This window comes from Sphaerulina musiva (genome assembly GCF_000320565.1).
Source record: "Sphaerulina musiva SO2202 unplaced genomic scaffold SEPMUscaffold_8, whole genome shotgun sequence".
Classification (NCBI taxonomy): domain Eukaryota; kingdom Fungi; phylum Ascomycota; class Dothideomycetes; order Mycosphaerellales; family Mycosphaerellaceae; genus Sphaerulina; species Sphaerulina musiva.
In genome coordinates, this window is record NW_016017390.1 from 1,015,435 (window position 1) to 1,040,720 (window position 25,286).

Sequence of the window (25,286 nt, forward strand, 5' to 3'; positions counted from 1 at the left end):
CCGCACTAGACACGCCTATAGGCACGCGCCAGACGTCATGCTGTATCCGTCTCGTCAATAATTAATGACATGTAACCACGCAAACCCTTACTGGCCAATTTCGGTCAGACTAGTATAGTCAGTTTCTCTTTCCACGATAGCTTCTCACGGGGAGCCAGCGTGGGCAGTACCTTAGGCTGTAGCATAGTGGACACGAGGCCAAGAACCGAAATGAGATCTCCAGTGGGGAATAGGGTGGTAATTCTGCAGGGCAACCATCAAAACAAACAACATTGCAGTGCAGCAGCAGAGATTGGTGCATGCGACGCCCTCCCGCGCTCTCTCACATTGGTTTTTGCACCGGGTGCATGGATGGTTTCATCATATCCCACTGTGGTCACTGGTGCATGCCCATCTTTGGACGTCTTCTTCGGTGTGGCCCGGTGTCCATCTGGATGACGCCTCCGCTGTCCGCACAACTCTCAAACTCAACGAGATGCTCGGTTCTGCAGATGCCAGACACCTACGGTACCTACCTCCGGTGCAGTACCTAGGTACAGTAGGTACAGACCGTACAGTAGGTAATCCATCCTGTGTATATTCTTACCCGGAACAGCAGCCCTACGCGGCTACGCCTTCTGCGGCTAGTAGGATAACATAATAATAACATAATACACTCCCACGGTTAGTAAGGCAGTCGTAGACTGTAGTCTAGCAGAGTATGAAGGTTTGCACCTTTTTTGCATATGCGGCTTGCCCTTGGGTGAAGGAAACATCTCACCGATTCTTCTCATCCACACCACACCACACCGTTCACGAATGATAATGAATCGTGCGACGTGCGTCCACCTGACTGACGCTGTCGGTCAAGGTCATCATCCGCCTCTCGCCGAGTGAAGGTCAGCCTTGCGATTTCCATCCCTACGCTACCTAGGTACTTGGCTAGAACGAAAGCGGTTTATTCGGACGCGGATCGTGGAGCTGGAGAAGGCTCTTGGCAGATCGCTGTTGTGCTCGTTGCTCGGTGCAAGGGTGCCGTGTGCCAGATGGCCCTTATTCGCCGCACATAGCGTCTCGCGGCGCGTTTTTTAACAGCAGTGTGTGGCATTATGCTCCGGCGAGGTTGCTGGGGGGACGCCGGCCTCGCAGAGATTTTAAAAGCGCATTTGGCCACCGAGACCGAAGGGAAGGGCCGACGGTGAGGTGAGGTGAGGCATTTTTTGAGGAACGAATGGTAAGGTAGGTACAGTACATACTGAGGGTGCCGCACAACCGTCTGCTGCGGGTCTCCGATATCTTGACGCTGCTTGAATTGGGAAGGCTTTAGAGGCCATTATTCACATTGTTGAGGTCAGATGCATCGTGCTCCCCCTCCGACAACAACCACCACATCCCGACACGATTTCGCCCGCAATATTGACCGCATGCGCACGTCCAAAGCTGCAATAACCATCACCGAAGCGTGATCCCCGTTGCTGCTCTGATTGTCATCATGATACGTTCCACCGCGCACTTGGCCTTCTTGTCGACAGCAATGCCCACGCTCTGGTCACACCCAACTTTCGTGGGCTCCCATCGCTGTCCGTCGCACATTGCAACCTCTCACAGCGCCCACGACTTTCCAATCTGCGCAACACCGCGATGAAGCTGGTTTCGAGTATATCACGGTGCGCAATGCCCAGAGAATCGCGCTTGGCGTTCATCTCCCCGAAGCGGAGTTTCCTTGCTTGGTGCCCTTCTTCATTTCTTGGCTGGCATCATGAGCGACCATCTACGACAACTGGATAGCACAGGAGTTCCGGAGAGCATGCGACCACCGCTATCGAACGTTTGTGAAACGGAGCAGGCGCCCCAGATTACTCGTCCGTCGTCTGTGGGGGACCGACATGCAACGCAACGGTACATATCGGTTCGACTTGGCTCTCACACTTCTGGACCTAGGACACATGGGAGTACCTGTACCAGTCACAGTAGACGCTGCAACTCCAATGGGGAAGCCAAGCATCAGACTATCAGTGATGATGCATCTCCGCTGTGCAGTATGCGCTGTCAGCAGCTCAACCTAAAGCATTGCAAGCATTCCAGGTTGCGCCCCATCGTGGTTCCTGCCTCTTTCCCGGATGTGCCGCGCATTGCTTGATATCTACATCCGCCTCGGAGTTTGCGTCATGCCTGCCGGCACGAATGGGGCTTCTCCGCAGACATGACGGCAATGTTCTGAATGACATACAGTCAATTCTTCCGAATGGGGACAAATCGGTATGGCTGAGGAAATGGGTCGTTGCCGACCTCTCTGCGATACCTATGGCTTTGCCCGGCTCCGCTGCTTCGATCAGGCTCGATCTGCTGTGTCTTGAGAGACTGGAAAACAGCCCAGCGCCGCATCCCATTTGCCGCGAAACCGCTAACAACCACGCAGCTTGTGACAGAGACAATGTGTAGCGGCAATGACCCACTGCTTCTAGCTGTTTACCAGCATTCCCGTCGAGTTTGCGAGGTAGGACGTGATATGAGGTGATGAAAAGTCTTCTGAAACTGCCAGAAACATGGAATCTGCTGACAAGCAGAATGCGGAAGTGTTTGGGCGCACTTGAAGAATATTCAGAGGTCGCACCTGCATCCCGTGACATGGCCTCAGAACGCGAGTCGGAGCGAGAGCAAGGACGAATAAGGCAATTCGGTGTAGGTGATGTTGCCGTGCCATGAAACTACATTCCAGACAGATTATTACCCACCAAGAAATCGAAATGGATGTCGAGCACAGGATTTCGAGCAGTTGTCCACACTTCACAGAATCTCATCGCGCATCACTTCAGAACGATTCTGCTCAATGTGACCAGCCAACAGAGCCCATCCCTTCACATCACCCTCCCGATTTATCCCCTCCAAGAAGGCGTTGGAGTAGGCGCTGGCAGAGCCTGAAATCAGTTATGAACTCTCGGAAAGGTTGGCAACAGAGAATGGCAGCTGATGGGGATCAAGCCCGTCCGTCCATTGGTCGAATGAAGGATAGCGACGACTACATCACAGCTCGAGCAGCAAATCCACGAACAGGATTGGTTTCACCTAGTCCCTGTAGTTCCACACCAAATTCTCCTGGAGACGCTCTGAACTTGAGGAGAAGAACAACGCAACAAGAAACAAGATCGCATGCGGTGAGGCGGCGGCCAGTACTCGCCAAGGCCAATGAGGGGAGGAAAGTCAGTGGTCACAGCGCAAGAGAAGGGGTCCTGGAGCATGGACACTGCGAAGCTTCGTACAATATGGGACAATGCAGGGCGCTGAACTTAGAAGAAGCTCAAGGCGAGCTCCAGGAAGACCAATTTGTCGTTCATATGCCGTCAGCTAGAGAGCCTCAGCCATTCACGTATCCTGGGTATACTGCTGAGCAGATCGAAGCATTGGAGCACTACAGGTGCAAGGCTCGACGAGTCTCAAGCGAGGGTTACGATCGACGTCTGTTCTGCGACAGATCTACAGCTGCGATTGGTAGCGAGCAGGTAATTGGAGCACCTTCGCAATCCTTACAACCTTCTTGTTACCTGCGACCTTTCACTCCATATACTGCAGGGCGACTTCACGACGAACCTGGAAGTCCTGAGCCCCCAAGAATCTTGGTGCGCAAAAGGAACAGCTCCAAAGTGCGCAGAATTCTACAACACAGTCAGCCCAAGGTCGGTGCGCAGTCCCACGACATTGACCAGGGATTGCCTCCAATCTTGGGCCCAAGATCTCCGAAAACATCACTTCCGCAACGGTCAGCTGTGCAGATGCATTGCGATGTTCCGGCGACGGTTCGAAATATCAATCAGCATGCCGAGAAAAGCTCGGCGTCTGTTATTGGTAGCGGTCCGAAACTTTACACGATTAAGGCGATTGACAGCTCGCCGCCAAGCAGGAGACCATCCACAAATGACGAAGACCTTGTCGACCAGTATACGCGAATCCGCTCTCCGCCATCTGTCAACATGCATGCAATTCCTGGCGCTTATACGGACTTGAGCCAGCTACCAAGTGTGAGACTGGTGAGACCAGAACACGCGGCAGTGCCTCGAATGAAGGTCAAGAACCGCCAATGCTCGCTAGGATGTCAAGGAGATGGTAATCAGCAGGGCAGATGTACTCAACAACGCTCCACCTCCAATGACACTGTCGTCCGATCAGGTTCGTTGTTGTTCAGAAGACATGTGACACCAGAAGAGAGGCCCCTATTGAACCTCACTACCGAACAGTTGCTTGGCTACTTTTTGCAATTGGCGAACTATCTGGGCTCCCTCCAGCTCCCTCGTATAGGGTTGTTGGAGATATTGCGTGACCCCGAGGTGTCGACGAAAGAGAAGACGCAGGCTCTACAGGCGATCTTGTCACTTGCTGGTCATACTCTCGCAATTTGCACCTTGCTTGCAATGCTGTGGAAAGTGGGCACCGCACTCAAGGAATTTTGCGAGGTCGTGCTGTGGCCTCTTGCTCTGCCGTTACGGCTGATCAAGTGTGTACTTGTTGGTTAGAAGTGGGAGGGAATATAGGTCAGGTAGGGTAGGTAGGTATTGTTATTTGGTTCCCGTCAGAGTCTGACATTGTCACGCACGCGGGTCCTCTTCCATATGGTACATTGCCGTATCACTTCCTGTGGGCAGACTAAAGCTATGAGACGCTTCTGCACGAGAAACAAAGTACTCCATCTACCCTACTTAGGTGCGTATTCCTCCTGTCTCCTTCAATACCTGAGGCACAGGTAGGTAGGTACCTTAGCTAGCCAGACCTCTATTCACCTCCCTAAGACTGTAGATCTATATTTATTTCTCTTGTACTTCTTTCTATTAATTGCCCTAATCCTACGTCCGGACCGGCTATCTATCCTACTAACATTAGGTACATATAGTCGCGTTACTCAAGTGAATAAGTAAGTAATTGAATAAATAACTATAGCAAGTACCGTCTATTAAGGTAAGGTACCTAGTAGGTATAGGTAGGTAATCGTCGAATCTCTATATAGCGTTTTTATTTTTTTTTTAAAAAAGGTAGTAGTAAAGAGTACTTTATCTTACTTTATTCTACCTTCTATCTACCTTCTCGCTATCTATAGCCTATAGTTAGTAGGGGAAGAAGGTAAAGGAAGGGTAAAGGAAGAGTGAAGGAAGAAGAAAGGAAGAGTAAATAGAAGACTAGAGAAAGAGTAAAGGAAGAGTGAATAGAAGAGAGAAGGAAGAGTGAATAGAAGAGTAAGCTTTCGTCGTTAGGTGCTATATATTCCGATGTTTAGAGGCTGGAGTTTCTCATTTGAGACACTGAGATACTGAGAAGACACCTACATTGCCTTACCTACCTTAGTACCTCGTGTTTTGCTCATACCTGTGAGGACGATCTTCCGATAGCCTGCTCAGAGATTCCCGCCCGCCTGGACGCACAAAAGGCTGGACATCTTTCTGCGGTCGGGTGTTTGTTGGGGGTGGAAGCCGAGAGAACATTCACTTTCGTCAGGTACCTAGGCAACAGGATCCACGCCATCAGTCATCTGGAGTCGTCGCTGCTAAGAGCTCCTCGCAACTTACACCTACATCACCTACCGATCTGCACTCCCCCTTCGGCGCGACTTGATCTCGACACACGCAAGTAAGCAACCGAAAAGACTCGCACAGAGTACCGGCCGCGAGTAGTCACCCAAATCATCCACTTTCGAAGTTTGACACCACCACCCGACAAGCAGTCGTCACCGTCCACGGAGTCAGCCATGCCAGCCAAGCCAGAATCTCCGTCAATAGCAGCCGAACGCGCGATGCTCCAGTCGCTCTCCAGACAGTGCTCCGAGCTGCATCACGCTATGGACGACAACGAGGGCTTGGAGACGGGCGTCAACCTGATGTTTGGCGTCATATCGCGCTGTAGAAAGATCTCGCAGGATCACGCCGAGAATCTCAGTGTGCCAGACAAGCTAGAACTCGACGAGCACTGTCAAGATGCTATGCAGGTGGTCGGAAACATGGCACAAAAGGCGTTCGCTTCCAGAGCCAACCCAACGAAAGACGTGGATATGAGAGCCATGCGTTACACCCCAGGTATCTCGATGCTGCCGATCACGACTTCGGCACTAGCGCTCCGCATGCTAGCCATCCGCCAGAACATGTGCGAGTTATGGTCCCTGGACGCGAACGCAAGCACTGTCCTGAGCACGGCGAGTAAAGTGCTCCGACTCTGCTCCGGTGCCGAATTTACGCTTCATTGCTCAAACGGACAGGCTCTGAAGCTGGATGCCATGGACTTTGCGGACATACATGCCAGGCACACTAAGAAGGAACTGTTCGACATCGTTGTTTTGACTTTGATGTGCCTTGCCAGATCGCATTCCGTCTGGTTCAATGCCACGATACCGACCACTGAGCCGAGACGAGCAGTAATGCTGTGGAATATCAAAATACCTGGCACCGGCTCCGAAGTCCTTGCAGGTGCGTCCGGACGACGCAACTGCAAAAGCAGCCGAGTCATAGACAATAGGGCCATGTCCTCGCATCAGGCCTCATACATCCAAGTTCTGCGCAGCAAGTTGACGCAACTTCGGAGCATGTCTCCAAATTCGCTTCCGTGCCACAGTAAAAAATATCTTCCGATAGAGACACCATCAATGCCTGACACCATGCGGCTTCCAGAGCGAGCTGATAGGGTTGTTGCGTTTGTGGAAAGTGTCATTCGAGGTCGCAAACTGGAGCGCGACAGCTTCGATAAGACCTACAACGACAGTCTATTCGGCTGTGCCGAGGAGGCATTGACCCATCTCTTCTTTGCCGCAATGACATTCTTCGGCGTTTCCGAGCTCCCGTCTGCCACCACGCCTTCCGTATTCAGACCGTCATTGAGTGAACGACCGCGACCAATACCGAGCGATACGGATGGACTGCGTAGTTGGTAAGTACTGCCCCTTCGGGATGTGTTGCCTAGTCTGGGATGCTTGCTAAACTTTGACCTCTCTCTCTCTCTCTCTTAGGCTGATAGAGGGAGCGCTCGATCGTGCCGGTCCTCTGGAAACGAGCATCTCGACTCGTGTGAACATGACCTGCTCGGTGGTGGAGTACGCCGTGGGAGAGACCATGATTTCCGCGTTCTCTGCCGGAGTGCCAGAGATGCTCCTGTTGCCGGCGGTGCACAACAAGGATGACGCATGGAGAAGACAGATGTTGAGTTATGTGGGATTCGCCATTGTGGCTCAGGCTCAGTAAGTGAAGCGTTCGTCACCAGGCGCTTTGCCGTCTTGTGGTCTCTGCCCGAGAGTGAGAGTCCAAGAGCGGCATTTGTTTCCGGTCGCTAACCTTCTCACCGCATCCAGGCACTTGTCGAGACATTTTGACGGAAGAGATGTCAAGATCCTGAACAAGCTCGTGTTTCCGTGGAAGAAGGTTGTGGACGAGAGCGTGATCGAGAAGTACGCGGAGCAGCGGGTGAGCTACAGCTGTAGCGCCTGGAACAAGGATTGAGAATGTGGGAAGGATGGAGAATTCGGATGCGGTGCTCTCAGCAAATCGAGGAGGGAGCAAGCCAGCCAGCAAGCACTCGTATTTGAAGTCCGTATCGGGGAAATTATAGAGCGTGCCACAGAGGAAGAAGGTGTTGGTAGTAGTTTGTATGTGTTTCCAATCAGCAATTCAACAGCTTTCGCAGTTCAAATCCATGGCTCCCCGTAGAATTCCACGAGGATGAACGTCTCCTCGTTCGCAAAAGTCAAAGTCATCAATGCTATGTCACCGTCATCTACCAACGGGGATTGGATGATGCGTGGAGTATGAGATGGAGTGAAGAGTAAGATGATATGCCAGTGGAAGTGAAAGAAGAAGCAGAAGAAGACGAAGGGAGATAGGTAGACTACGGTAGACTACGTGTACCAGAGTTCTGGACGCGGCTCTTTCATGTGATCCATGTTGAAACGCGTCTACATTAACATCGATCCAAGATACATATCAACATCTACGGGACAACACCACGTCAAGTCGAGCAAGACTGCACATGTCACCTTTGACGAGCCCCATCATCAATGGCCGTCATCAATGGTGGCAGTGTGCCAGCAGACGCCCTCGATGCAGGTATGTAGGTCGCATACATACCTTTCGTCCATTGCATCCAGAGGTGTATATACTAAATGAGTTTGCCTGTGCTAGATGAATACAACCCAATTGACCATCTCAACGCCCTCTTCTCGCATCCCTCTACGCTGTCCTCGCTATCTGACGTCTCGAGTCAGCTCCAGACCTACCAAACCTCCCTCGACACCTCGATAGCAACTCGCTCTCGGCTCGCTGCCCAGACAACCTCGGACAGCGTCCGACGTATCCAAGATGCTAAATGCGAGCTGGCCGCGCTGTTCGCCAAAATTGACGGCGTGCGCGAACGAGCCTTGGAGACGGAGAGGACCATCACCGACATGACGGCGGACATCAAGCGCCTGGACAGCACGAAGCGCAACCTGACCCTATCCATGACGGCCTTGAAGCGACTGCAGATGCTCACCACTGCTTATGAGCAGCTGCGAGGGTTAGCAGAGACGAGGCAGTACAGAGAGTGTGCACATCTGCTCCAGGCTGTGATCCAGCTCATGGCACACTTCAAGAGCTACAGGAGCATCGATCAGATTGCGACGCTGTCGAAGAACGTCAGCGAGGTACAGAGAGAGTTGCTGGAGCAGGTGTGCGAGGACTTTGAGGTCACATTCGCACGGGGCGAGGTGCAGCAGAAGAGGAGCATGCTGAACGAGGCCTGTCAGGTCATGAGCGCGCTCGGGGACAATGCTCGGGCGAGGCTCGTCACTTGGTATTGCAACACGCAGCTGCGAGAGTATCGCCAGGTGTTCCGTGGGAACGATGAGGCGGGAAGTCTCGACAACATCGCCAGGCGCTATTCGTGGTTCAATCGCATGCTCAAGACATATGATGCTGAGCATGCTGCACTTTTCCCGCGAGAGTGGAAGGTCAATGAGATGCTGGCAAATGCATACTGTGAGAATACACGGGACGACTACAAAGACATTCTCAAAAAGAGTATGCGCAGGGCAGACGGGCAGCCACCAGATGTGAATTTGCTTCTGTCATGTTTACAAGAGACATTGGATTTCGAGCATAGTCTCGAGAAGAGATTCTCCTCTGGCGAATCGAGGTCAAGTATGGACACCGTTACCTCCGGGTTAGACGGTGACAGGAGGCCCGGATTCAGTCAAGCTATATCGGAAGCGTTCGAGCCGTACCTCAGTGTCTGGGTTGAGTCGCAGGACAAGCAGCTGGCCTCGCTGATCCCCAAGTATCGCCAACAGCAGATCCGGCCGCCAGAAGAGGAGTTTCATGCCCAGCTTGTCATTCCTTCGTCTACCGAGCTCTTTCATCACTATCGTGTCACTTTGGCACAGTGCGCGAAGCTTTCAACTGGTGCTCGTCTTGCAGAGCTCTCCGCCACGTTTGGCAAATACCTCGACCAGTATGCGCAACAGGTACTGTTGTTCTTCTTCTCTGAGAAGACCGGCGGACCGAGTGTAGAAGATGCAGTCATCATCCTCAACACGGCAGACTACTGCTACACTACCACCAATCAGCTCGAGGAAAAGATCAAGTCTCGCATTGATGAAGAGTTGCGTGATAAGGTCGATCTGCAAGCACAAGCAGATACATTCATGGGCGTTGCATCTGCGGCTGTGCGCGCGTTGGTGCACAAAGCGGAAATTGACTGCGAGCCGGCGTGGAGAGAGATGCGATCAATACCCTGGGGCAAAATGGACAGCGTTGGCGATCAGAGCAGTTACATATCCTCACTTCTCTCTCGGCTGAGGGATTGCAGCAAGGATATTCTACGTTATCTGCACAAGCCACAGTATGCCCGAGCCTACTGCGACAACCTGGTTGATGCCCTCACCACGACATATATTACCAATATCGTCGCTTGCAGGCCTGTGTCAGAGACTGGCTCAGAACAGATGCTTCTTGACACATACGTGTTCAAAAAGGGGCTAGCTGAGCTCGCAACACTGAACGCGGACACTGGCACACCCATCAACCAGGCGTTCGTCAAGCGTGTGAACCAGAGCACAGCGAAGCTTGACCCTATACTGAAGACGTTACAAGTCCGCACGTCGCCACCCGAAGGTCTAGTACAAGCGTATCTGATTCACATTCGAGACCGTTCCGAAGCCAATTTCCGCAAGATGCTCGAACTAAAGGGCATCACGCGCAAGCAAGAGCAGAGTCACCTGGTTGAGCTGTTTAACGCTCACAAAGCCAGTCCCGCAAACGACAGCTTGCAACCCAGCAACCCGCTCATCACAGCATTGCAGCTCACTAACCAATCTGCACCTACGAGTGCAGGTCTGAATCTAGCTTCACTCAAGGATAATGCCATTGCCAACTCAACGCCTTCGCTGCCAGCACGATTCGACCCTTCAAACTTTGGAAGTGCACTGATGAATGCTGCGCGTGATGCTGGAGATCGTTTCTCGTCGCCAAATGCTGCCATACACCGTGACGGTACCACTTCAACCAGTATTGGGAGCCGCACAACATCACCGCCCGGAGGTCTGGGAAGAACGAGTATGGATGCGGATAGTACAGCTACTACCTTGAACGAGAACTTGAGGAACATCGGTCGGTTCTTCAAGAAGGATGGAGCGGGTTTCAGTGGCTTTGGCAGATGAAGAGAAACGGCATGGTCTGAGGCCTGCCAAATGAGTCCAGTTGACTAGATCTCCTCCATAGCTGTAAATGCCAGCTGGCTATCCATGTCCACGGTTTCGACTCAAGCAGGAGCTCACCAACCCAACAATTTCCGGGAGGTTTTTTTTTTCTTTTCCTCATTGTGAGTCTGTTTTCGTAGATGTCAAAAGTCCAGACTTCGATGAGCCAATTCTTTCGAAGAAGCCAACCTGTTGAAATCCACCTGAAGAAATCCTTGACAGACGAGTCTTCACCTCTTCTCCTCAATCTCCTCTTCCATCCCCATCACCCATCCCTATCACCCCCCACCACTCCCCTCTCCCATCCGTATCCCCATCTCCAACTCCACCTCCCGTTCCACCCTCCTCCGCCACTTCATCAACTCATATTCCTTCAACTGCTGTCCCGGTTCCTCCTCCTCCTCCTCTCTACCACTACCCTCCTGCCCACCACCATCATCATCATCATCATCATCAACATTCGCATTCCTCGAATTTCCTCTCGCAAGACGACCTTTCTGGCCCTGGCGTCGTCGTCGACGGAGAAGAATCTTATAGATTGCAAGTATTGTCATGATGAGGAGGAGTAGAGCTAGAAATGAGGCGCCGGCGCTGATGGCTGCTATTGTGTTGGTTGGGAGACCAGCGTGGTGGGGGGAAGAGGGGTTGGAGGAGGGGGAGGGGGAGGAGGATGAGGATGAAGGTGAAGGTGACATTGTAGTTTTGGCTGTCTCGGATGGATATATTGAATAACTTGGATGAATAATTGAATGCATGTATGCATGCATGCCTCGAAAAGGGCGGAAGTAATTGGCAAGAATGAAAAAGAAAAAGGGATGAGCCAATATGACTGACCTGACCCGACTGACCTGACTGACTTACTAACTGACTGACTGACCCGATGGCAACCAACGGTAATAATCAACTCGACACAAGGAAGTGGGCGTGTCTTGGGTGCGAGCTCCACCAATACGCCCCCTAGATACGCCTCCAGTGCACGGTTGTATAAGGTAGCTCACCTGTGCCGGTCAGTGAAAGTCCGGATGTCTCAATTTCTTTTTCTGCAGTGATACAAACTTTTGTACAAAGGTGGTCACGGAGTTGGCTCACATAATGTACCTGCAATACTCGACTGGAACACGACAGGGCGCAAGGCGGCTCAGTGATAACGTCTGTGCAGCCCGGCCAGATCATGTATAAGACGTTTCGATTTCTTTGCCTCGTGAACGCGCATCTATAGCTCATCCCTCTTCGTGCTGGCCTTTTCCTTCTCTTCTTCCTCCTCCTGCTTCCTGTCCTCAACATCAGCCTCAAAGGTCTTCTTCTTTGGGTTCTTCGGCACATCTCCTCTATCCTGCAGGATCGTTCCATCGCCCCTTCTTACTACATTTTCTTCGCCTTGCCCCGTCTTCTCGCCCTGCTGTCCGCTCTTGTCCGCCATCTTGCCAATACTCTCACTGAGTTCTCCTTCTAGAATATGCTCTTGCTCGCGCAAACGCTCCAGCTCGTCTTGCTGGCGCTGAATTTCTCGCTCCGGATCCTTGCCGACTTTAGCGCCAGACCCTCCTGCACCTGCTCGGACGCCTCCTGCTTTGGTCCGATCTCGCAGCTTCTCGGGTAATGGTTCTGCCCTGCCCGTTGCGCTTGGCTGAATGATTAATGGGGTACGTGTTGAGGAGTTGAGAACAGTCGATGAAATAGACGGCGTAGAATCAGTCCTCACAATTCCTGTCAATCCAAGTAAAGCAAAAAGTGGCTTGAGGAAGATCCAGTTGGCGAAGAATAAAACGATATTGATGAAGAAGCGCGGTAAAAGGTAGAGTGGACCGTAAAGGAATCGTCGGAAGATGAGCCAACTGAGTGTGGAGATGAGTATGTAAAAGGCCGTTTCCAGATACCAGGTATCGCTCTTTTGGCTGCGCAAAAGCGTTCCAAGTAAGTTCCTAGAGTTGCTGAGAATTGAGTCAAGGTTGTTGTACTCCTCGCCAAGGTCCTTGAGAGCAGCGGTAGATTCGTCAAATGTCTCTTGTGCAAAGCGTGAGCGTGACAGTTCGGTGCTCAGCAAGTCGTGCGTGCGTCTCAAGGCAGCAGTCACGTCCGTGGATGCGTTGGCCAAGATCTCGTCTTTTGTAAGCTGCTTTTGCTGCTGGTGCTTGCTCCTTCTTGCAAAGAGTCCTTCCGTAGCGCTGAGCTTCGTCCCGTTGACGGAATCCCCTGGCGGTGCAGCAATCTGCTCGGCTTCTCTTCTATAGCTTTGCAACAGTGCCTCTCGTTCTTCTCGCTTGGCCTTTTCGCTTGCAAGTTTTGCCGCAAGCTGTGCGTTTCGGAACTGCTGTCGGGAATGGACCAGCTCTTCCCCCACACGAGCAACTTTGGCACTGACCCGCGCTTCTTCGCCTGCTCGCGAATCTCGCCTTCTGCGCAGCGAGGACTGCTCCCTGTAGTCGTCTGCTTCCTGGCGCAAGAACTCTAGCTCTTCTTCGAGTTGTTTCAAGCTCTCGTGAATATCCTGAGCAAGCTCTATCCGCGCTCCGCCGTCGTCTTCGAACGACGCAGTGCCAGGTTGGAATTGGAGTTTGGCGAGTTTGCTGATAAGGGAGGTGGTGGTTCTGAGGGAGTCGGAGAGGGAGATGAGCTGGGCCGAGAGGTCGGCAGCGTTCATGGTCGAAGGCGGAGAGGAGGAGGAGGGTGGAGGGGTGGAGGGGTGGTGGTGCTAGTTGATCAACTGCGGAGCTGCAGCCAGCTTGCAGGCGGTTGCGGTCTTTGTCTGCAGATGACGTGGTTGTTGCCGAAGGGCCAAGTGAAGGGAAGTTTAAGGAAGCGGACGGGAGGGAAGAGACAGCACGGGACGTCCCTGTCACATGCAAGTTGCAGGCGGCAAGTGTCCCGTCAATCAATATCCATCAAATTTGCATCAAACTCCATCAATATCCATCAATATCCAAGGGGAAGCCTGCGTGAAATGGGTCCGGCTGGTTCGGGTAGGCTGCACTAGAACTTACACTAGAACTACCTAGCTTTCCATGCCCGGTCTCATAACCACTTGTCCTCTATCGGTAAAAATAACTGAACTGTCGTGCAGCAGTGCAACGACCACCGTTCCTTTTACACCCGCTCCCTCTTGCACCACTACCACCTCCACCTCCACCACCACCACCACCACTACTCCCATCACCCATCACCGCCGCCACCAGCTTTGGTCTGCTGTGCAGTGCCATTGCTGTCTCGCGACGCCATTGCATCGACAAGCCCCTCCGACGCTCCTTTATCCGACCATTCGAGACGACTCGGTTTCTCTTCAGCCTGGGGGCTGTCAGTATTGTATTACTACCACCATCACCACCACCACAAGGCATTGATAAATCGCCACCATGCCTGCCAAGTCACGCTTCACCAAGCTCGATGCTTTCACCAAGACGGTCGAAGATGCCCGCATTCGCACCTCCACTGGCGGTATCGTCACCATTACTTCTCTGATCTTGATCCTCTATCTGGTCTGGGGGGAATGGACCGACTACCGGCGCACCGTCGTACATCCTGAACTCATCGTTGACAAGGGCCGTGGAGAGAAGATGGAAATTCATATGAACATTTCCTTCCCTCGCGTGCCATGCGAATTGCTCACTCTTGATGTCATGGACGTGAGTGGAGAAGTGCAGTCTGGAGTCATGCATGGTGTGAACAAGGTCCGCTTGGACGCGAATGGGAAAGAGATTGGCAAGGAAGCGTTGACTGTCAACAGTGAAGAGCAGGTGCCCCACCTGGATCCGGACTACTGCGGCGATTGCTATGGCGCCCCAGCGCCCGAGACTGCGACCAAGGCAGGCTGTTGCAACAACTGTGCGGAAGTCCGAGAGGCCTATGCGGGTGTCAGTTGGTCGTTCGGGAGGGGAGAGGGCGTGGAACAGTGCACCAGAGAGCACTATGCAGAACATCTAGATGAGCAGAGGAAAGAGGGTTGCAGGATTGAGGGTGGAATCAGAGTGAACAAGGTGGTGGGCAACTTTCACTTTGCCCCCGGCAAGAGCTTCAGTAACGGGAATATGCACGTGCACGACCTGGAAAACTACTTTCAGAGCGGAGAAGTGCAGCACTCGTTCACGCATAAGATTCATCATCTGCGTTTTGGCCCAGAACTTCCAGATGACGTCGTGAAAGCGGTTGGGAAGAAGGGCATGGCGTGGTCTAATCATCATCTCAACCCTTTGGACGACACGGAACAAGTCACAGACGAGGTTGCGTACAACTTCATGTACTTCGTCAAGGTTGTCTCAACAGCATACCTCCCACTCGGCTGGGACGGATCAGGCTCGCTCCTGGACATCCCACACGAGCTCATCGCACTTGGCGGCTACGGTAAGGGCGAACAAGGTAGCATTGAAACTCATCAATACTCTGTGACTTCGCACAAGCGATCCTTGACCGGAGGTGACGCCAAGGCCGAAGGGCACGAAGAACGGTTGCACGCTAAAGGCGGCATTCCTGGAGTCTTCTTCTCCTACGTGAGTTGTCCAATGTCGTTCGGGTATATGAATGCGCTAACATGATGCAGGACATCTCACCCATGAAAGTCATTAACCGCGAAGCTCGAGCAAAGTCCTTCTCTGGCTTCTTAGTAGGCGTCTGCGCCGTCATAGGAGGCACGCTGACAGTTGCTGCCGCCGTAGATCGACTACTGTACGAAGGCGGATCGAAGCTGAGGAAGTACCATTCGAGCTAGATATATCATCAAAGGAACATATTGATATCTGATAGATGTATCATTGGCAAGGTCCCACATCACACATGATCCAGTGTTCAGGCACACTTCGCACAGCTCACGGCATGCCATTCGTATGGGTGGGTTTTCTTAGACCCGGCTCGATGGCCTGGTGCTAACGCCTATGACTCCGGCGACTTGGACGACGAGACACTTCAGCATAGAAGCATCTTACTACTTACTTCTTCTACAAGCTTATGCGAACGCGAATACCTCGATCTGGACAGACACTCCCTATATATCGTCAGCCTAGGAGGAAAAGGAGTCGATTTTTGACGCATGCTCAAGCAATACCTAGTGAAATCTCGAGGGCCCGTTATATCATTGGCACGGAACGACCTCCGAGCCTTCCGAAGCGTATTAGGGGCAGAGATATCTAAAGTCTTAAAGGTTATAAGTAAAATACCTTACTAATACTAATTACTAACGGAAAGTCAAAAGCAAAAGTAAAAGTAAGAAGTAAGAAGTAAGAAGTAAGAAGTAATACTAATTAGTAACGTAAGTAGTATAGAATAGTTTCTATACTTATTTATACTACTTATATAGTCCGTCTTATATAATATACTACGCTATATAGCCTATACTTAAGTTTTATCTAGATATATATAAGGGTTTTTATATATAGCGGGAGTATAAATTTTATATAGTAGGAGGCCTCTTAGGGTTAACCCTAAAGTCTAGGCCTTAGGTATACTTCTTTTTTATATAATACTAATAGTATCCGTATTGCCTAGTATACTCCTATAAGTACTTCCTCTATACAAACATATATATATATATATATATATATATACGCGTACAGTTGTAGTATATAGTATAGTATATTACTATAAATAGCAATAAGAGTAGTAATACCTTAGGTATATTACGATTTAGGCTACTACTAGAGCGACAATATAATAATATAATAATGTAACAATATAACAACGTAACGATACGACAACGCGATAATATAACAATATAATAACGGAACGACGCGACCGCCGACAACGCAATAATACGACTATATTACAAGATTACTATTACTATTATAGTATATAATACGTTAAGAGAATTCTTGAATTTCTTCCTATCTACGGAGAAGTATACCTAAGGTTTTTGTACCTAAGGGTATAGGATTAACTCTAAGAGGCCTTCTACTATATAAAAAAAAGCCTCCCGCTATATATGAAAACCTATATATAAGTTCTCTATATATTGTTTAGCTTATTATATAGTATATTGTATAACTCTAACTATAAGTTATAATATTTAGCAAAAACTAATAAGTAATATATAAGTTAATACTACTTTATAATAGTATTATAGTACTATATATAAGAAGTGTATTATAGTATATATAGAATATTAGATTCTAGTAGTCGACAAGAATTATAAGATCCTAATACTTAGTAATATTATACTTACTATTATTAATTTATTAGTATAGGTTATCTATAGATATAGACAATAATAGCCTTATATCAATACTTAAAGCCTCTAATAACTATAGTAAGGTTGTACTACTAGTATATAAGTACATTCAGTAGCTATCTCTTATATTAATCAAGTATACTAATTTAATATAAATATAATCTCCTAAGGCTATAGAGCTATAGATAGCTTGTATATAGAATATACTCTCTACTTACTATATATCTCTACTAAACTACTTACTTTTTATAAATATATAGCTATAGATAGCCTAGAGGCTAGATTAGTAAATTTGTTATTACTATTTTACTTTTACTTTTACTAATTACTAATAGGTTGTTATATATAGCGGAAGTATAAATTTTATATAGCGGGAAGCCTCTTAGGATTAACCCTAAACGCCTTAGGCAATAAGGTTCTAGGTATACTTCTCCGCTTACAAAGAATTTGTCTATCGGAGGTAGCTAAATTATTCTATACTAAAAACGCGATGCCGTACTCTATTACCTACTACAATTTATAGTATCTCTCTATCTCTCTATTAGCTAATCTTACGTCTGTCTTATAATATATAACAGCTAGGCCTAGAGGCATATAGCCCTAGGGGGCGGTTAGGTATTTAAGTCTAAGGTACGTTAGCCTAAGGCAGGACAGGCTATAGGAGCAGTACGATCCGAGTCGTCGGGCGATCGGCTATCGGGCGACCGCCCGCGCGGCGTAGCGCCTATGTATGCTTAGCGTAGGGGTATATTATACGACGCCGCTCTCTCCTTTCCGAAGGATAAGAATTAGTTTTGTTCCTTTTCCTACGTAGTAGAAAGGACGCTCTATACATTACTATATACCCCTACTCTTATATTTCTAATTCTTCTATCCTTCTAAAGGGTAGTGATCTATAGAGGTCCTATAGCCCTACGACAACAACGCGACCGTACTATAGCTATAGCGTAGGCAGGCCGCGTTATCGGCGAAGTAGACAAAGATACCTAACCTTCCGAGGAGACGGTATCGGGCTCTATAAGTGCCTAGGCAGACGGGAACCTAGGGGAGACTCCTTTCGAGGAGGCTTCTACCTAGCCGGAAGCCTACGTAGCCGATGCCCGACCCGTATACTAGACGTATATAGCTCGAGGAGGCAAATTAGCGTCTCTATATAGAGTTGGAAGTTTAGGCCCTTAAGAGGGAAAACCAACGTCTATAGGAACAAATTTAGGGCCGAGTACTAACCCTAACCGTTATAGTTACTATAGACGACGACGCCGAGCCCGACCTTCTTAACGGGCTCGAAGAAGACCTTAGGTCGATAGACCTATACGACGTACGCAGACAGGCTGCGAACCTACTATATAGCTCGTATTCTCTATATAGGGGTCCTAAGATTCGGGAACTAAAGCCCTTTAAAGGAGATACCGATAAAGAGTACCGTGATTTTATTAGGCACCTCGAGGTCGTCTTCCTTAGCGCCCTCCGAGAATATCGAACCGACTAAGACAAGGTCCTATACGGTATTATATAGCTCGTAGGCGAAGCGTAGAAGACGTAGTACGACGAGCATTCCGACGTAATCCCTAAGGACTATACTTAGGAGGAATTCAAGGGATAGCTCCGTAATACCGTCGGCGATTAGTCGAACCGTTAGATCGGCGTAATAATCGAGTATAAAAGGGTACGTTAAGGCCCGGACTAGAGCGTCCGTTATTTCGTAGCGTAGCTTAGTTATCTAGAAGCCTAGTTTGACTATACGCAGGCGTAGCTAATACGCTACTTCCTCGCTAAGTTAAAGCCGTCGCTACGTAGGGATATCGTTAAGGGATATACTATCCTTAATACGCGAGTAGAGCTCGTAAACCTAGTAAGGCGCCTCGAGTAAGTAGATAACGCGCTAGTAGTCCGTACTAAAGACGAGCCTTATTAGCGTAACTATAGTATATAGGGCAAACGTAAGCGTACCGAGAGCGATGTACCGCGAAGCTACGACGATCGATAGGATCGAAGTAAGAGTAGGGCCCTACGCGATAGACGTACCTTATCGACCGTAGCGACGTCGACGGTACGAGGGTACGAGAACCTAGAATATTACTCCTATAAGAAGAAGGGATATATCGCGACTAACTCTATATACCCTAACTATACAAGCCGCGATAAGGCGGATACGGTTCGTAGGGTTACCGTACCTAAAGAGTAAGCGCCGAAAAAAGAGAAGGTATTAGAGGAGAGTCGTAAGCTCTAGATGCCTATCTCGATAGCAATACCCCCTTACCTATCTAGGTATACTATACCCGCGTCCTCGAAGGATAAGTCGAGACGTATAAGGGGCGTACCCCTACTACTATACTACTCGACGATACCGCTAATATTAACGTAGTATCGCGTAGCTTCGTACTAAAGTATAACCTCGCGGTCTATAGGAACGTACTTCTACTACCGGTAAGCTCGTTTATAGGCTAGTTAGGCTACTACTATAGGGTATACTATATCTATATAACCCTCGTAGACTCCGTAGGTAACGAGCGTACGATAGGCGGCTTGTTTTATACCTATAATATACCGGAACCTAATCTTATCCTAGGACGGCCGTAGCGTCGTACCTAGCAAGTAGTAGTAGATAGTACTACCGACGAATAGCGCTACGGTAGCGAGTACTTGTACGTTAAGATCCGAGAGGTATCTAATTTCTTTAAGGACCTAAAGAACTCGTCCTACGTATACGTAGTAATAGTATATAGGATAGACGTAGGGTTAGAGCTTACGGAGTTACTGATAGAATATCGGGACTACTACGACGTCTTGTTTCCTATAGACGAATAGCGTAGCAAACTAGTAGATAGCGCAGAGTATACGATCGACCTATAGCTAGGTACCGTTCTACTATTCCGACCGTTGTACTACTAGTCCGGCGCTAAACTTAAGTATCTATATAAATATATTACTAACATACTAGAACACGACTAGATTAAGACTAGTATAAGTAAAGTAGGCGCGCTAGTACTGTTCGTACTAAAGAAGGATAGTTTACTACGATTGTACGTAGACTACCGTAGTCTAAACGAAATTATAGTAAAAAATCGGTACCCTCTGCCCCTTATAGGCGAAACGCTAGACAGGCTTATAGGAGCCGAGTAGTTTACGTACCTAGACTTAGCCGATACCTACTACCGTATTAAGATCAAGGAAAGCGACCGCTAGAAGACTGCGTTTCGTACGCGCTATAGCTACTTCTAATATAAGGTTATGCCTTTTAGTCTAACTAACGCCTCGGCAACGTTCTAGGCGTATATTAACAGAGCCCTAGCAGGATTGGTCGATATTACCTATATAGTATACCTCGACGATATCCTTATCTATAGCAAAATACGCGAGTAGTATATAAAGGATATACGCGAAGTGCTTAAGAGGCTCCGTAGATTCGTACTCTATACGTAGTACGCAAAGTGCAAATTCTTTATAAAGGAGGTCGATTACCTCGGGTTCGTCGTAACCCCCGGCGGCGTAAAAATAGACCCTTGTAGAGTAGACGCAATCGGAGCGTAGCTAATACCGACTATCTTAACAGAGGTATAGTCCTTTCTAGGATTTGCGAATTTTTATCGTAGATTTATCTTCGAGTACTCGAGGATTGTAGTACTCTTAACAGCGCTATTAAAGGAAGCCGTAAAAGGTAGGAAGCTAGGACCGATCTAGTAGGGCGCAGCCGAGGAGTATACATTTTAAGAGATTAAGCGGCGTTTCTAGTAAGTAGGCCTCATCATGGGTACAACCTACCCTAGTGGGTATGTAGGGTAGGTTGGGTATTGGCAATACCTAATAGGTATGGGTATTTAGCTAGGTAAACCCAACCCATCGGGTTGGGTACAAACCTAGTAGGTATTACGATACCTAGTAGGTATTGCGTACCTATTGGGTATTGATTTTTCGTAAACAGAAAGAAAAAGCCTAGAAACCGAGTGCCCTAAGAGCAAGTTATTTGAACTAGGTATTAGAAAAGAAACTGTATATAAGCCCGATATAGATAAGAGGAGAAAGAGAGTAGTCAGATCGAATGAATAAATATAGAAGAATATATACGCTAGATTACAGCTTGTGATATTTTGAAACTTAAGCACTATAGTCGGTAAATATAGTCGGCAGGTAAACTTCATACAAGCTCAAACTAAGCTCGCTATAATCGTCTCGTAGCATCCCGGAGGCACTCTTGCGCAAGCTTGAAGCTTAGGCGTACCGATCGCCTTGGCTCCTCTACCCTATCTCCCTTATCATCGCTAATTGCATCTAAGTTACTGATCCGTTCTATAAGATCTTTTGTCTGCTCTCGGTCTTTACTTAGGATCTCCTATGAAGTTAGAGTACTAAGAAGCGCTTGAGTAGCCTCTGTAGCCTCGTGGGCGATAAGAACTCTAGTATCGTACTCATCGTCGCGGTAGCGGAAACGGGATACTATTAGTTTAGAGAATGTTGATACGGAGTATTGGCGATTAAAACGACTTTGGTGTCGAGCGATACTGAAATCGCGCTTATACCCAACTCCGGCCGCAGGAATACAGAGAATATCCCGCGCTATTAGTGCGAGAGTAGGGTACTTAGGCTCAAGCGAAGACTATATCTTCAGTACCTCGAATAGATCCCCTTTATCTATATTGGCGTCCAGATAGTCGGCAAGCTCGTTACCCTCACGAGTGCTACGTCGTTAAGTTTGAGAAGACTCTGTACTCCTACCAAGAGTAAAGTCGATCTGGCCCTTATGCCGACCACTTCTACTACGTGACTCGTAGGTAGAAGTGCTCGATAATAGACGATAGCTCTTCTCCTACTCTGTTCTTAGCTTACCCTCGTAATACTCGCGGTAGCTTTCATCCCCGAAGTCATCGCGTACCTAGAACTTCCGCTTAAGGCAGGGGGTAAGGAGGACACTAATGCCGTAGTAATCGCCAAATCGATCCCAGGTATCTCGATAATATTTCTCAAGCTTAGCCCAAGCAGCCTCGCATACCTGATATACATCCTTCTTCTAAGGTATCCTCTTATTCTTGAGTCGCTTCATCGCCTCCTCTAGAATATCGAAAAGCTGGTTGTAGTATGCGAGGACAAGGTAGATAGTCGGACCTTTCGTTGTTCCGATCGTTGCTGTCGCCGCTGCGAATGGTTTCGTAAGGTCGATAAGGTACTCAACCCTTTGCTACTCTTCGGAATCGATACCTATATCTTTACTCAGGTCGAGTCGATCGATATAAGATTCGATAATTCTTTACAGTCTGCTGAAGCGATCGAGCATTAACGTTATTGAGGACTACCTTGTCTTTACGTCTTGAACGACCCTTAGGATCCGATCTTGAACGCTATTCCACCGACGGTGCTTTGCAAATAGCTCCTTCTTTTGAAGCATCTCTTTCTACAGGTCGATAAACTGCTCGAACCTTTAAGAGCTCGAGTTGATAAAGACGCAAAGTTTCCGGATCTAGGGATCGAAATCAGCGAAGGGAATCTCGAGTGCCGACCATAATTGCCGACTACGAGAGCCGACCACACTTTGAAAATAGGGAGGTTAACAGGCGATAGGCCGTAGAGACTGATCTTACCTTCAGAAGGAGGTAAGGCATACTATCAGCTTAAGGGCGGCTGATCTGCTTACTCTGTTTTCTCCTCCTCTATAATATCTGCCGATCTTTCTCGTAATCCCAGTATTCGGAAAGGTCGTTAGTCGGACAGAGCCCTAGGCGGTCGAAAAAGGCCTTTAAGGGAAGCTGGGCAGTATGTACAAAGTAGGGAAATCGCTCGGGACGGCTAGCTCGATTATGCTCCGAGATTGCCTCCTCCTTATCCTCTCCTATCTCCGAGTCGGGACTGCTCTCCGTACCTTCCTCTAAGCTCGTTACTGGCCTCCTAGCCGTTATACCGTACCTCTCTTAACAAGTATCAATCGCTGAAACACTATAGAATATTAGAAGGAAGTAGGAAGAGTAAAGCAAGTAGTCTTACATCGCATTGTGTAGGGTCTTATTGTTCGAGGCATTGTCGTACGTAATTGCAGTCAATCGGCACTTAATCTCGAACTCTTGTAAGATTTCGAATAGTATCTCCGCAAGGTAATTACTAGTATAACGGCCAGTAATATATAGAAAGCTAAGCATCCCTTCGTACTAGACCTAGTGGTCGTCAATCTAGTAGACCCGGATAGTAAGGAATAAGGTTTTCATACCTCTGGATTGCTAGCTATTATACGCGATAGCTATCTTAAATCTACTAGTAAGACGGGTCTTAAGGGATTCAGCAGACTCTTAAACCTTGGTACCGAGCATCCTACGGTATATCGAGGCGGATTTGAACTGAATTGTCTCGACCTGTCCCGGGAGTAGGGCTATATAAGTCTGTTTTACTGACGGTCGTTCAAAGAACTGGAATAGCAGACTATTATCGATAATTATCTCGAAGGATAAGCGCGGGAAATCGTCCGGTGTATAGCCTAGGTCCCTCGTCCATCGCGGATTGCTTACAGTCTAGAGATGAAGTTTCAGTATAGTTACTCAGACGTAGTCGGCAGACATAGTCGGCAGGTATAGTCGGCAGGCATAGTCGGCAGGTCTGGTCGTCGGTAGTTAGTACTTACTTGTCGATGCTTTGCGGTTGCAAACATCTCCTTCGTAAACCCTTGCTTATCTTGTTTCTCCTAGCAGTTCGAGGAGTCCAGATACTTCTCGACAGACGTTGTACCGGTATTCAGTACAGGATGTTTTAGTACAGCGTTACAGCACCTATATACGACTTTGGGTGTCGCATCTTCTTGAAGCATTCCCTCCTCTAGGAAATCCTATACCTAAGATGTCCGAGACTTACTCCCCTAGGTGACTAGGGACCGATTAAATATAGCACGACCGTTCCGCTTTTTGAGCCGCTTCCCAGTATAGTTCTACTAGCGTACCTCGTACTACTTCTCAAAGTTCTCCTTATACTTAAACCTCTATAGCCAGCAGTTGGCCTTAATATCCTACTCCCCGATATAGTCCGGCTCAACGGGGAGTACTAGAGAGGAATCTAGATCTTCTTCCACTATAGTCGGCCGTCTTGTACGACGCTTGCGAACCTCTGTTCTACGTCGGCGGTCCCCTAGTGTTGGGCTCGGTAGGAGGTTCGTCGCGGAACTATATCGTTGGCGTAAGCGAGCGCTCGATCGTATAGGGGTAGCAGAAGAGCTTCCTAGCTGCGAGGAGGATTCGAATCGGGAGCTTCCGACTCCTAGAGAGGAAGCAAAGGAAGACGAAAACATAGTATTTCAGACTCCGACGTCGTAAATCCGTTACGAGAGGATAGAGGAGAGGGAACGTAGGAATTGAAAGGAGGGAAAGTAGGAATTTCAGAATCCTAGTACGCTACTCTATAGGGGTTGAGCGAATAGAATTCGTAGGCCTACTTCCGGCTGCGAGCCAACCTATCAGATAGTCTGATTCTTACTACCAACCCTCCTACCCTTTCTTCTATCCCTCTTCGTCTTCTTGAAACAGGCGAGGCTCCTAGTCCTCCGAGTCTGAAATCTCGAACCCTCTAACAAAGTTGCGAATATAGAGTCCTTCGTAAGTACCTTCTCGATTCCCGAAGATGCTAGGCATAGTTCATCTTCTCGCAGTAGTAGGAGTAGAAAGGCCTCTAGAGTAATCCCATTATACTCTTTGATATTGCACTCGATAAGGGCAGCCATTATCTTAGGCTAGAGAGTCTGTTCGCGGCTTAGAGTATTCTCCCTCTTACAGAGCTTGTATACTATCTTCGCGAGGTGCTTCTCCCCTTTTAAGCTCACTAATAGAAGGAAACTATTAGCGGAGTAGTTATAATTTTCTGGTATCAGCTAGGAGGGTCCAGAAAGACTACTTAAATAAGCCCTTTAGGCTGCGACATCCTAGGCAAGGATACTACGGCAGACTGCGCGCTCGATTGGGCTGAAAATCTCGTATAGCAGTAGGAGTCGTACTTCTCTAACGCAGATCTAGGATTATTAGAAAATGGTCGGCAGGTGTGGTCGGCAGATGAGCTTACCTTTTTAGTCTCGCTATCGACAATTTGTGAAATCTGCTTTATAGCTGCCTCGTTAGGGAGAACTAGACTCTCTAGAGCAACAAGTTTGTTCCAGAACTTCCGGATCGAGCGATGCTATTGGTTATAAGCAGTCGCAAAAGTAGAAGAGGCTGCCTAAAAGGCAAAAGTTCCAACAGAGTTCGCTATCTCCTTGTTAATCTCTTTTGATAACAAAGGATTGAGAATCGTTTCTTAAGGAAGGCATTCGTTACTAAGGCCCCTAAGTGCTTTATCGCATCGTTTACTAAGGGTGAGGGTATCCTATTCCCACTTAACCTGATCCTCCTTTTGAAATGTTATCTTTGATTTGCTTTCACTATCTCTAAGCTTAAGGAACCAGTTAGCTTTATCGATTTCGGCCTGTTCGTCGGGTAAGAGAGCTAGATTAGTCTCTGCTTG

At 48.6% G+C, this 25,286-nt stretch overlaps 6 protein-coding genes across 6 annotated transcripts in view; 5 read left to right on the forward strand and 1 right to left on the reverse strand.

Annotated features, from left to right (window-relative positions):
• The first annotated feature begins 1,337 nt into the window (after positions 1-1,337).
• On the forward strand, positions 1,338-4,543 carry SEPMUDRAFT_150691 (uncharacterized protein). Its single transcript, XM_016906335.1, has one exon. It carries the CDS (start codon positions 2,682-2,684, stop codon positions 4,485-4,487), a length of 1,806 nt encoding a protein of 601 aa, XP_016758781.1. The 5' UTR covers positions 1,338-2,681; the 3' UTR covers positions 4,488-4,543.
• A 668-nt stretch (positions 4,544-5,211) lies between these two features.
• On the forward strand, positions 5,212-7,683 carry SEPMUDRAFT_150692 (uncharacterized protein). Its single transcript, XM_016906336.1, has 2 exons — positions 5,212-6,879; positions 6,959-7,683. Exons 1-2 carry the CDS (start codon positions 5,711-5,713, stop codon positions 7,188-7,190), a joined length of 1,401 nt encoding a protein of 466 aa, XP_016758782.1. The 5' UTR covers positions 5,212-5,710; the 3' UTR covers positions 7,191-7,683.
• A 316-nt stretch (positions 7,684-7,999) lies between these two features.
• SEPMUDRAFT_89958 (Vps53_N-domain-containing protein) lies at positions 8,000-10,636 on the forward strand (the record flags this gene model as incomplete). Its single annotated transcript, XM_016910514.2, has 2 exons — positions 8,000-8,048; positions 8,124-10,636. 2 exons carry the CDS (start codon positions 8,000-8,002, stop codon positions 10,634-10,636), a joined length of 2,562 nt encoding a protein of 853 aa, XP_016758783.1.
• Positions 10,637-11,502: 866 nt separating this feature from the next.
• SEPMUDRAFT_150694 (uncharacterized protein) lies at positions 11,503-13,335 on the reverse strand. Its single transcript, XM_016906337.1, has 2 exons — positions 11,732-13,335; positions 11,503-11,673 (listed from the first exon to the last, which is right to left on the reverse strand). The coding sequence occupies exon 1, from the start codon at positions 13,314-13,316 to the stop codon at positions 11,889-11,891; it is 1,428 nt and encodes a 475-aa protein (XP_016758784.1). The 5' UTR covers positions 13,317-13,335; the 3' UTR covers positions 11,503-11,673; positions 11,732-11,888.
• A 526-nt stretch (positions 13,336-13,861) lies between these two features.
• On the forward strand, positions 13,862-15,432 carry SEPMUDRAFT_150695 (DUF1692-domain-containing protein). Its single transcript, XM_016906338.1, has 2 exons — positions 13,862-15,156; positions 15,207-15,432. The coding sequence occupies exons 1-2, from the start codon at positions 14,026-14,028 to the stop codon at positions 15,372-15,374; spliced, it is 1,299 nt and encodes a 432-aa protein (XP_016758785.1). The 5' UTR covers positions 13,862-14,025; the 3' UTR covers positions 15,375-15,432.
• Positions 15,433-20,573: 5,141 nt separating this feature from the next.
• The window catches only part of SEPMUDRAFT_119197 (uncharacterized protein), a gene marked incomplete at both ends in the record, with an annotated part of 8,905 nt that continues 4,192 nt past the window's right edge, over positions 20,574-25,286 (forward strand). The window contains one exon of the mRNA XM_016901486.1: positions 20,574-20,596. Within this exon, the coding sequence (XP_016758786.1) occupies positions 20,574-20,596 (23 nt within the window). The remainder of the gene's footprint in view (positions 20,597-25,286) is intronic.